Below are 12,629 nucleotides of genomic sequence, written 5' to 3'. Positions count from 1 at the left end.
CAGCTTATGGTTATATGGGCTATAAATGCTGCTTTTCTAATACCTACAAAATTTAAAAGCATAATGTAATATATTCAGTTCTTGTTTATTTTCCTGAAAGCTGGTTTATGAAGTATGAGTACTTGGCTATTCGGAAGCTTGTCATCATTATTTGCAGTGAGGTTAAAATAGAACCTTTGAATTTCATCATATCTCTACTTTTCTTGAAATAGTGTCTCTTTTCTGGTTCTGGAGAATAAGCATGAGAGACCAAAGCCAATCCAAATGTTGCAGTAGGATGAGCACCGTCACCAATCCCTTTCTACTTTGCATTTGTCAGTTTTAACTGTCAAAGTCAAGTAATTTTTACTCATATTGGTTTCATTGTAAATTCATTAGTATACATTGAACTTGGTTTTTGTCTTTGGATATAGAGTTATATGGAAAGGATTAAACCAATGGTGAGAGATGGAGTTTATTTCCTATATGAGGCTCTACATGGACCACCAAAGAAAATCTTGGTAGAAGGTGCAAATGCAGCACTACTAGATATTGATTTTGGTAAGTGAGCTATGACTTATGGGGAGCTTAACTGAGTCCTAAATTGCTTAAGATATAAATAATTAATGTTAGCATTAAAGGATTTTAAAATAAGGTTTTTTGCTTGTCTATTCAGCAATGATGGAAGTTTGTCATCTTATACTAACCCTTCTTTTAAAAAAGGAATATTTTGTGTTAAGTTCTGCAGTTCATTAGAAAAATGAAATCACTATTTGGGTCAGTGGGTTTGGGTTTTATAAACTGTGATTTTTTGTTGTTGTTTGGTTTATGGTTCAATTCCAGACCTCATTTCCTTGGAACTGTAAGATGATTAGATGAATCCTTTGAAAGGACCTTTAACTCAGCCTTTTTAAAAAAATCAAAAGGCTAATATACATTGTTATTAAACATGCACATCCTAAGATCTATGGAAGTCTGTTTAATTAACTCCCTGTATGTGAGATTCTGAGTGGATTTAGAGCATTTCCTCCATCTTCAAAAGGTTAATGCTATCCTCTTCAAACTGCTGCCTTTCTTGGCCTAATTTGTTGGCCTTTTCATCTAAACATGATCTTTCAGGATAAATCTGATTGTTCTCAGCTCTTACTGGCATTTCATTGGCTTTTGACTCCAAGTAAGGCAATTAAAGTGTATTTCTGTATAGTAGATATGTATTTTTGATACCATAATATGCCTATCCAATCTGGAAAGAAAGCAGTGTCTAATTAGCATAGTGAATAGTTTAAGTATGAAGAGGATCTTGGGGCCGGGGTTTGGGGAGCGGGGGAAGTACACCACTCTTTGCTTACTCTTGTCGTTTCTGGGATTATTCCCTGAAGACAGATCAAAAGGTCAGAAAATGCTGAATACCACAAAATTCTTAGTGTACTGTTGTCACTCCAGGTTGCTGGTGCACCTTAAATATTTGTATCAGGGGAGTAAAATAAATTTGCTTTAAACTAACAGGAGAGTGTTAAAATATATATAAGTCTGCATAGTAGAATAACACCAGAGTTTTGGCATTAAATTATTTAGCAGCCTATTAGGTGAGTGCCTGTCAGACAGAGCTGAGTAATTGCATGTACTCAAGGAGCCTCTCTAGTATAAGCACTACAGCTGTAGCTTAACCACCTATATTTTTATCTCTCTACAGACAAAAGGAATCAGGAATAAAACATCGAGGCTTTGAAAGGGCGGTTACAGTTATATTCATAAGTCTGTCAAATACCTAGAATATACTCAAATGCAGAATTTTTAAAATAATGTCTATCATTTGTATATATTTTACTGTTTGTTTCTATTTTTAGGAACTTACCCTTTTGTAACCTCTTCAAACTGTACAGTTGGAGGTGTTTGTACTGGCTTGGGTATGCCCCCTCAAAATGTTGGGGAAGTGTACGGAGTTGTGAAAGCTTATACAACTAGAGTTGGTATTGGTGCCTTTCCTACAGAGCAAGACAATGTGAGCCTATTTCTCAGTAAATCTAATTTTGAAGTTTTAAAATAAAAAATCATGCTTTTTTTTCCTTAATGAATTATTGTCTTCTGTGCATTTCACTTAATTTGCAAGAGTAATCAGAGCAACATTAAAGAAAATTATATATACCTTTATTATTAGTGGCAGCAGATTAGCGACAAAAGGGGAGGGATTAGTGGGTGCTTAAAGGTAATTGTAATTGCAGGACTAAGTGACAGGTGGGTTTATGAAGGGGATTAAGATGGTAGAGGAGAAAGAAGCTAAAAATAACAACTATCTTTCACCAAGAGCTTATTAGGAGTCAAGATTGAGGAAAATGATCTCCAGACATTGTCTAATCATAGCCGACACTTACTTAGTGGTGACTTCGGGCCAGGCACTGTTTAATTGCAGTAAACTTAGAAGCTCTTTGGATCCTCACAACAACTCTGGGAGCTGGGTGCTATTACCATCCCCATTCTACACATGGGGAAACTGAGGCATGTCGAGAGCTGAAGTAACTTGCCCAGGGCCACACAGATAGACAAGGCTGGAATTCAAACCTGACACAGCAACATATTAATTGTAATTATGTCAGAATACATGAGGTAATGAAATGATGGCTTTAATCAGAAAGGTGTAAATTAAGGAACAGATAGATCATAGGAAAATTAGGTTGTAGGGAGTGGCTGTAGCTTAGAACTTTGAGCATTGTTTTCAACGTCAATTCTCTTCAAAAGGACATTGTGATAGCAACTACTAGATGAGAGTTTGCCTTATGGTTTTCAGGAAAATCATCAAACTAAAGTTCTTAGAACAAATTGACCTAACTTATCTATTTTAAAAAATACTTACTAACAACTTAGTTTTTAATATGCAGCATTTAATGTAACATAATGTAAAAAATGTTCTTGGTTTTAAAATAGTGATAAAAAGTGAAGCCCAAAGTGGATCTATCTCAAATAATGCCTCCCTCACATAAAATCTATCATTTCTATGGAATTCTATCTTCAACTTACTTATTTTCTGAAAGATGTTTATCTCTAAGAAACTTTGACTTGTTATATGATCTTAAGTGTAATTCTACTAGATTTAGAGCATTGGTATTCTAGTCCTAAGGTTTTATTTTCTGTTCCTTAGGAAATTGGAGAATTATTACAAACAAGGGGTAGAGAGTTCGGTGTAACTACTGGAAGGAAAAGACGGTGTGGCTGGTTGGACCTTGTTTTGCTCAAATATGCTCATATGATTAATGGATTTACTGCGTGAGTATTCTTAGAAACATTTATTTCATAAATGACAATTCATGACCACAGGTTAAATTTTGTGGAGTGCAAACTAGAGGTAGTGCACTAATAGAAAAATTTCACTCTTTAGACTCCAAATGAAATTGCAGTTCAGGGTAGAAGTGGACCAAGATATAGGGGAAGGGTACATAAGGAGAGGGACCCCAGGTTTTTTTCCTAGACATCCAAGGTTGGGATAAAAGAATCATGATACTCTTACATGTGTATAAGTGTAGAGGGAAGTAAGACAGACAAGTAGAAAGGTAGGTAGATAGATAGATGGAGCAACATAGAGTATATATGCAAAGGGGAGGCAGTATAACAGTGGTTTAGTGGATGACCTTGAGAGACATCTGACTTCTGGATTCAAATCTCAGATCCATGCGTTATGCTGTATGACTTTGGGCAAGTTGATCTTTCTGTGCCTTTTTCATCATCTTTAAAATCTGGATAATAGTACTGTCTACTTCAAAAGGTTATTTTGAAAACTAGATGAGAGCATATAGCATGCTGCATGGCACACTAAAAATGCTCCATAAAAGTTGTTATTAACACATACACATAAGTAAATGTAAAAATGTATTCATGTTTGTATTAATCATGCTTAATTTCTAGCAAATAACAGAAAAAAGGATAAAAAAGTAATCTGTGGACAAGAATCTCAAACCTAGTGTTTTATCTAATTTCTATAGAGTTTCCTGTAAAACTCTGTTTTTCAGTCAGTTTATTGGGAGATTTTGATGTATCATGAAGAGGTCCTTGATGTGGTTTCCTCACTCTCCTTTGACAATTTATGACCAGAAGGGTGGAATTGATGGTAAGGAGAGTGAAGAAATGAGGATTGATAGCATATGTGTAAATGTACATGTATCTTGTCATCCATGTGGAATAGTCAGTTTTGCTGTGTCCCACAGCCATAGGATGCATCCTTTACTCCAGGCAGCCCTCTATGGATGTGTGTTGGTTGATCCTGAGAAACTAAACAAGAGGATGTGGATCTATCAAAGAGTGAAAATCTACTATAATTATTAGAAAAGTAACCCACTAGTAGATCAGTTAAGTCATTGTTATTATGAGGAAAAATGACATCAGTATATTGCCCTGTAGTGTTTTATGTGTGGCGTGCTTTAAAATATAATCCTAACCAGTTTTCAGAATTGCTTTGGAACTGTTAACTTTGTATGAATTTTCCTTTACTCCCTTATCAAGTTAGTTGTTAGGACCTTTAAGAATTTGCTATTTTAACGTCACCTTTTCTTCCAAAATTAGGTTGGCACTTACCAAATTGGATATTTTGGACATGTTTATGGAAATCAAAGTTGGAGTTGCATACAAGTTAGATGGTGAAATTATACCTCATTTCCCAGGTACTCTTTTTTTAGGCTATGTATAAAGAGTATTATTAGGTGTATGTATTAGAGCAATTCATAAAGCTCTTCTGTGTAATTTATGATATATAGCCACAGACTTGATGTGCCTTTTGTGAATAGTGCAAGTACATTCACTTACTAGCATTTGTTTCCTAGCTGCTATGCATTTGGGTGCTGGGTCGCAGCAAGCATGTGCTCAAACTTAAAATAGGAAAGAAGAAACATGGTACCACTGAGCCCAGTTATGCTGCTCTTGAATCTTATCGTCCCTATTTTGAAAGTAACCTCTCTGTAGGCATTCCTCCCTTCCTTGAGAAATGTGAGACAGGAGAAAAGAGCCCTGCTTGTCAGGGTAAGCAGGCTCTTAATACATTAACCCACTATGTCCTTCAAGCCACAGGAATGATTTTGTTCTAACTTCTATTCTGTGTCTAAAGTGGATGGATGTAGGGAGATTTCTTACTTGAGGCAATGTGTTTTTTCAGGCATATTTTCAGTTTTGTGATTTCTTCAGTTACTCAGGAAGTTCCAAAAATGTTTCCAGCTTCCAGAAATAGACACTGTTAAATTGTTTAGTCATCCTGTAAGACTAGAAATATGTCAAATGAAGGAATATTGACTAGCTTAATGGAACTTGGTAGGCTGGTAGGTTTTGTGACCAGTCCTTGGGAATTGAGGAGGGCTGCAAGTTCTTAGAAACATGTTTAAAGTCATTATTTGTTAGCTAACATCTGGACCATCTCCAGTTTGGTTTCTCTTGACTATACTTTTCCTTGATTGTGGATTACTGTTTCTATGTCTAATGACTTTTCGTTGAATATTGGACATTGTGGATAATATGTTGTAGAGACTTGGATTCTGTTGTCTTACTCTGAAGAGTATTGGTTCTTGTTTTAGGGGACAGCTGAATTACTGGCTGATCATCCTGAACCTTGTATAGCTTGGTTTTCTGCTTTGTTAGTATAGTTATGTGGAGAGACCAAGGTGTTTCCCAAATCTCTCTAACCTAGGGTGATACAGTCTCCAAATTGTCTCCTCTGTGGATCTTGGCAGAGCTTGGTTTTAGGCTTTGTTGGGGTGTTGAGGGGGGAGACTGTAGTAGATTTCAATCTAAAGTATGGCTTTTACTTTGAATGAACAGCCTTTCTGTTGTCTCAGCTGGATGCCAGGAGAGTTAACAAGGTATAAAGAGATCTCTCCAGTCTGGCAGTGCTGGAGCTCCAGTGTACCCTGTTCCTTCCCTTTTACCAGCACTGCTTGACCTCTAGAATCTTTGTCCCACTCAACTATGTGACAACTGCTATCTGGTAAGCCTCCCATGGTCCCATTCTTTGCATGTATGGTTGAACTTTAGCCACAGGACTTTCACACACACTTCTGGGGGAGGTTCCCTCTCTGTCTGTATTGCTCCCTCCTGTCTGATGCTTAACCTTGATGATTCTAGCTACTTCAGCTTCCCTGAAATCTGATACCTGCCTTCTCAGGTCAGTGGGACCACCATTCTCTACTGACTCCAGAGTCCTGACTTTCATTGATCAGGAAATTGTCCCTAGGCAGAGAGTTGAGTAGTTTCGGGAATTGCTTACGAGTTTTCTTTCTCTCAGAAACCACAGTTTGTGCTGCTGATTGACCACTGCCTGGAAAGAGTTGTCGTATATTTTGTTCAGTTTTACAGTTATTTATGCTGGAAAAGTTAGTCTAGAACCATGTACTCCATCATGGCTGGAAGGAGAAGCCCCACTGAGTCTCTGGATTCCTTCTTCTATCGTCTATCACAAACAGTTCTGACTTAGTGTGGTTCATCACTTTCTCTAAGCATCCAAGAACATTCCTAGCAGTATGTTTTCATCACGTTTGTATCATGGATCATAGGAGAGAACTCCCATATCAATATACTCTCTTACTAAACTTTTTATTCCACCACTCACAGGACCCCTTTATCCAGTACCTTTAGGATCCAGTTCCATACATACTTCTTTGGCTCCTACTGGTAAATGTTGGCTCAGTCCTACAAATCCTTCAGAATGTAGTCCTTCTCCTCCTTTAGCAGGCCCTGTGCATCCTTGGCCAACTTATGTTGTACCTTGACCCTAGATATTGTTTGCTGGTCAGGAGGGGAGATAGAGGTAGGCCCTGACAGGGCCACAAGCTGCCTTGCAAGGCAGAGGCTTCTGCATCGTTCTCAAGCAAAGGGAAGCCTTAGTCTTTAACAGAAAGTAGTAGGCCATTCTGCAGGCCATCGGCAAATCTAGGGATTCAACCTGGATGTCTCATCCAAAGTCTCAGGGTCCCACTTTTTTCTCAAACAGGATCTGGCCTTGTCATAGCAGATTTGCTGGATTTGAGAATTCAGCTTTCTCTGGAGCTCTGCTGTCTGTATGATTGAGTCCTAAGCCTGATCCTCAGCTTTTCCTGCTCTCTGCTGTAGGAGATGAGATTCTCTCTAGGTGTTTTCATTAATCTTTCATTGTCTTTCTCCAGTTCATGAATGTCATTCATCTAGAGCCGTTCAATTCCGTTGTTCCATTGTGCTCATTTCTCAATGCTTCAGGTATTGCGAGTGCTTTACTTCCTACCGTGGCATCCCAGTTCACCTCCCATGCAAGTTTTAACAGTTGCACTACTATAACATGCCAGAGATTATCCATACTCTGTCTACCACTAGTGATCCTCCTCATTGCCAGCCAGCTAGCCAATGATCCACCTTCAAGATCCCATTTTAGAGCCTTCTTCCTTATACCACTCCGGGCACCAACTGTCTTACTTTTGGTTTCCTGGGAAACAGACTCTCTGATATAGAGATGTACATGTAGGTAGTTTGTTTGCAAGTGCTCTGAGCAACAACATCTGTAAGGGAGTGAGAGGAGAAGCAGGATTAGGCAGAGGGAGAAGTTGAACTGCAAAGAAGTTCTGTGAAAAGCCCTTAGCTGATCCCATAGGGGAACGCTGGGGCTAGAATAGTTTTTCAGAGTGGTCCCTAATTAAGGTATATAGTCATGTCCTTTGTATCCCCACATTGACAAGTCACAGGATATGGGCTGCTCCAGGGAGACAGCTGGGGAGATTCTGAACTGTGAGTTCTCAGCAGGCAGTGCTCCCATAGCTGGGGAATGAGTGTCTGAATCCTGAGGAGGGAAATCTGGACAGTGTACCACATCATCCACCGTACTGTCTCTAGTCAAAGAAACTGTTCTTGTTTTAGAACCCTTTCAGTTTCTGGTAGGGAATACAGAGAAACTGGTTAGGTGAGATAATGGAGAAAATTTCCAGCAAAGCCTTTGTATACATTCACAAAAACAATAAATTTCCCAGGTGAGAGCAAATATGCAAACCTTCTTTCTGTGAGATTGCTGCCATTATACAGATCCACAATCCCTAATCCATAGTGTGGAAATCTAAAAAGCTCTAAAAATTGAAAGTTGTGAATTTGGCACCAAAACTATTTGATGGCAAAACCTGACTTGAACTGATGTTATTAGAACTAATAATCTATCCACTTAGAGTGAATAATCCTGTTGCTGCAGAAATATGTTTGATTATAAAATACTAGATGGTGCACTGTTTTACCTTTCTAAATTCTGAAAAATTCTAAATTCCAAAACGTATCTGGCTCTAAGTATAAGAGATTGTGAACCTATTATATATCACAAAGTTGTTTGACAATAGGCAGTGTACACCATGGACAAGTATACTTATTCCTTTAACTTTCAGCAAACCAAGAAGTCTTAAATAAAGTTGAAGTTCAATATAAGACTCTCCCAGGGTGGAACACAGACATATCAAATGCAAGGACTTTTAAAGAACTACCTATTAATGCACAAAATTATGTTCGATTTATTGAAGATGAGCTTCAAATTCCAGGTAAATATAAATATTTTATGAAGAACTATCTTTTTCTACTTTTGACTTAACTGTCTACTTTTGAAATAGGATAAAAAACAGATTATTACTTTACAGAGTGCTCACGATTTGCACAAATACCCAGGATAATATAAAATAATTTTATTCCCTAGAGTAAATATAATCATCTTTCTCTAATCCTTCATATGCCTGAAGATAATAGATTACCTCTCATCCCCCCCCTTTTTTTTTATTGTGAGGAGAGAGAGAGATTATGAGGAGAGAGAGAGATCATGAGGAGAGAGAGAGAGGAATTATGAGGAGAGGGATTATGAGGAGAGAGAGAGGGATTATGAGGAGAGAGATTATGAGGAGAGAGATTGTGAGGAGAGAGAGAGAGATTATGAGGAGAGAGAGATTATGAGGAGAGAGAGATTATGAGGAGAGAGAGAGATTATGAGGAGAGAGAGATTATGAGGAGAGAGAGATTGTGAGGAGAGAGAGAGATTATGAGGAGAAAGAGATTATGAGGAGATAGAGATTATGAGGAGATAGAGAGATTATGAGGAGAGAGAGAGATCATGAGGAGAGAGAGAGATCATGAGGAGAGAGAGAGATTGTGAGGAGAGAGAGTGAGATTGTGAGGAGAGTGAGAGAGATTATGAGGAGAGAGAGAGATTATGAGGAGAGAGAGATCATGAGGAGAGAGAGAGATTGTGAGGAGAGAGAGAGGGATTATGAGGAGAGAGAGAGGGATTATGAGGAGAGAGAGAGATTATGAGGAGAGAGAGAGATTATGAGGAGAGAGATTATGAGGAGAGAGAGAGATTAGGAGAGAGAGATTATGAGGAGAGATAGAGAGATTATGTGGAGAGAGAGATTATGAGGAGAGAGAGATTATGAGGAGAGAGAGATTATGAGGAGAGAGAGAGAGATTATGGGGAGAGAGAGATTATGAGGAGAGAGAGTGAGATTAGGACAGAGAGATTATGAGGAGACAGAGAGAGAGAAATTAGGAGAGAGAGAGAGAGTTTATGAGGAGAGAGAGAGTTTATGAGGAGAGAGAGAGATTATGAGGAGAGAGAGAGACAGAGATTATGAGGACAGAGATTGAGAGAGAGAGAGTTTATGAGGAGAGAGAGATTTTGAGGAGAGAGAGATTATGAGGAGAGAGAGGGAGATTATGAGGAGAGAGAGATTGTGAGGAGAGAGAGATTATGAGGAGAGAGAGATTGTGAGGAGAGAGAGATTGTGAGGAGAGAGAGATTGTGAGGCGAGAGAGATTATGAGGTGAGAGAGAGAGATTATGAGGACAGAGAGATTATGAGGAGAGAGAGATTATGAGGAGAGATAGAGATTATGAGGAGAGAGTGAGATTGTGAGGAGAGTGATAGAGATTATGAGGAGAGAGAGAGATATCATGAGGAGAGAGAGAGATCATGAGGAGAGAGAGAGATTATGAGGAGAGAGAGAGATTATGAGGAGAGAGAGGTTATGAGGAGAGACAGAGATTATGAGGAGAAAGAGAGAGATTGTGAGGAGAGAGAGAGATTGTGAGGAGAGAGAGAGATTGTGAGGAGAGAGAGAGATTATGAGGAGAGAGATTATGAGGAGAGAGAGGGGGTTTATGAGGAGAGAGATTATGAGGAGAGAGAGGGATTATGAGGAGAGAGAGATTATGAGGAGAAAGAGATTATGAGGAGAGAGAGATTATGAGGAGAGAGAGAGATTGTGAGGAGAGAGAGATTGTGAGGAGAGAGAGATTATGAGGAGAGAGAGAGATTATGAGGAGAGAGTGAGATTGTGAGGAGGGTGATAGAGATTGTGAGGAGAGAGAGAGATTGTGAGGAGAGAGAGAGATCATGAGGAGAGAGAGATAGATTATGAGGAGAAGAGAGATGAGGAGAGAGAGAGGAATTATGAGGAGAGAGAGATTATGAGGAGAGAGAGAGAGAGATTGTGAGGAGAGAGTGAGATTGTGAGGAGAGTGAGAGAGATTATGAGGAGAGAGAGAGATTATGAGGAGAGAGAGAGAGATCATGAGGAGAGAGAGAGAGGAATTATGAGGAGAGAGATTATGAGGAGAGAGGTATTATGAGGAGAGAGAGATTATGAGGAGAGAGATTATGAAGAGAGAGAGATTGTGAGGAGAGAGAGAGATTATGAGGAGAGAGAGAGATTATGAGGAGAGAGATTATGAGGAGAGAGAGAGATTATGAGGAGAGAGTGAGATTGTGAGGAGAGAGATTTTGAGGGGAGAGAGAGATTATGACGAGAGAGAGATTATGAGGAGAAAGAGATTATGAGGAGAGAGAGAGATTATGAGGACAGAGAGATTATGAGGAGAGAGATTATGAGGAGAGAGAGAAATTATGAGGAGAGAGATTATGAGGAGAGAGAGAGATCGTGAGGAGAGAGAGAGGGATCGTGAGGAGAGAGAGATTGTGAGGAGAGAGAGTGAGATTGTGAGGAGAGTGAGAGATTATGAGGAGAGAGAGAGATTATGAGGAGAGAGAGATCATGAGGAGAGAGAGAGAGGAATTATGAGGAGAGAGATTATGAGGAGAGAGAGGGATTATGAGGAGAGGGATTATGAGGAGAGAGATTATGAGGAGAGAGAGATTATGAGGCGAGAGATGAGGAGAGAGAGATTGTGAGGAGAGAGAGATTATGAGGAGAGAGAGATTATGAGGAGAGAGAGAGATTGTGAGGAGAGAGATTATGAGGAGAGAGAGGGATTATGAGGAGAGAGAGATTATGAGGAGAGAGAGAGATTATGAGGAGAGAGAGATTATGAGGAGAGAGAGAGATTGTGAGGAGTGAGAGAGAGATTATGAGGAGAGAGAGACATGAGGAGAGAGAGATTGTGAGGAGAGAGAGAGATTATGAGGAGAGAGAGATTGTGAGGAGAGAGAGAGATCATGAGGAGAGAGAGAGGAATTATGAGGAGAGAGATTATGAGGAGAGAGAGGGATTATGAGGAGAGAGATTATGAGGAGAGACAGAGATTATGAGGAGAGAGAGATTATGAGGAGAGAGAGAGATTGTGAGGAGTGAGAGAGAGATTATGAGGAGAGAGAGACATGAGGAGAGAGAGATTGTGAGGAGAGAGAGAGATTATGAGGAGAGAGAGATTGTGAGGAGAGAGAGAGATCATGAGGAGAGAGAGAGGAATTATGAGGAGAGAGATTATGAGGAGAGAGAGGGATTATGAGGAGAGAGATTATGAGGAGAGAGAGATTATGAGGAGAGAGAGTGAGATTGTGAGGAGAGTGATAGAGATTATGAGGAGAGAGAGAGATATCATGAGGAGAGAGAGAAATCATGAGGAGAGAGAGATTATGAGGAGAGAGAGATTATGAGGAGAGAGAGAGGAATTATGAGGAGAGAGAGGGATTATGAGGAGAGAGAGATTATGAGGAGAGAGAGATTGTGAGGAGAGAGAGAGAGATTATGAGGAGAGAGAGGAATTATGAGGAGAGAGAGAGGGATTATGAGGAGAGAGAGAGGGATTATGAGGAGAGAGAGAGATTATGAGGAGAGAGAGAGATTAGGAGAGAGAGATTATGAGGAGAGATAGAGAGATTATGTGGAGAGAGAGATTATGAGGAGAGAGAGAGGTTATGAGGAGAGAGAGATTATGAGGAGAGAGAGATTATGAGGAGAGAGAGAGAGATTATGATGAGAGAGAGAGAGAGTTTATGAGGAGAGAGAGATTATGAGGAGAGAGAGAGAGATTATGGGGAGAGAGAGATTATGAGGAGAGAGAGTGAGATTAGGACAGAGAGATTATGAGGAGACAGAGAGAGAGAAATTATGAGGAGAGAGAGAGAGAGAGTTTATGAGGAGAGAGAGAGATTATGAGGAGAGAGAGATTATGAGGAGAGAGAGAGACAGAGATTATGAGGACAGATTGAGAGAGAGAGAGTTTATGAGGAGAGAGAGAGATTTTGAGGAGAGAGAGATTATGAGGAGAGAGAGGGAGATTTTGAGGAGAGAGAGATTATGAGGAGAGAGAGATTATGAGGAGAGAGAGGGAGATTTTGAGGAGAGAGAGAGATTATGAGGAGAGAGAGATTGTGAGGAGAGAGAGATTGTGAGGAGAGTGAGAGAGATTATGAGGAGAGAGAGAGATTGTGAGGAGAGAGAGATTATGAG

At 39.6% G+C, this 12,629-nt stretch overlaps 1 protein-coding gene across 2 annotated transcripts in view; it reads left to right on the top strand.

Moving 5' to 3' along the window:
* The window catches only part of ADSS2 (adenylosuccinate synthase 2), a 93,195-nt gene that overhangs the window by 28,712 nt on the left and 51,854 nt on the right, over window positions 1-12,629 (top strand). For both annotated transcript variants that reach the window (XM_059068177.2, XM_067030737.1), the window contains exons 8-12: window positions 414-540; window positions 1,827-1,981; window positions 3,116-3,240; window positions 4,531-4,628; window positions 8,343-8,492. In XM_059068177.2, coding sequence (XP_058924160.1) covers window positions 414-540; window positions 1,827-1,981; window positions 3,116-3,240; window positions 4,531-4,628; window positions 8,343-8,492 — 655 coding nt within the window. The remainder of the gene's footprint in view (window positions 1-413; window positions 541-1,826; window positions 1,982-3,115; window positions 3,241-4,530; window positions 4,629-8,342; window positions 8,493-12,629) is intronic.

The sequence above is a fragment of the Kogia breviceps genome, chromosome 1 (genome assembly GCF_026419965.1).
Source record: "Kogia breviceps isolate mKogBre1 chromosome 1, mKogBre1 haplotype 1, whole genome shotgun sequence".
Lineage (NCBI taxonomy): Eukaryota > Metazoa > Chordata > Mammalia > Artiodactyla > Physeteridae > Kogia > Kogia breviceps.
This window is presented reverse-complemented; position numbering and strand designations above follow the sequence as displayed.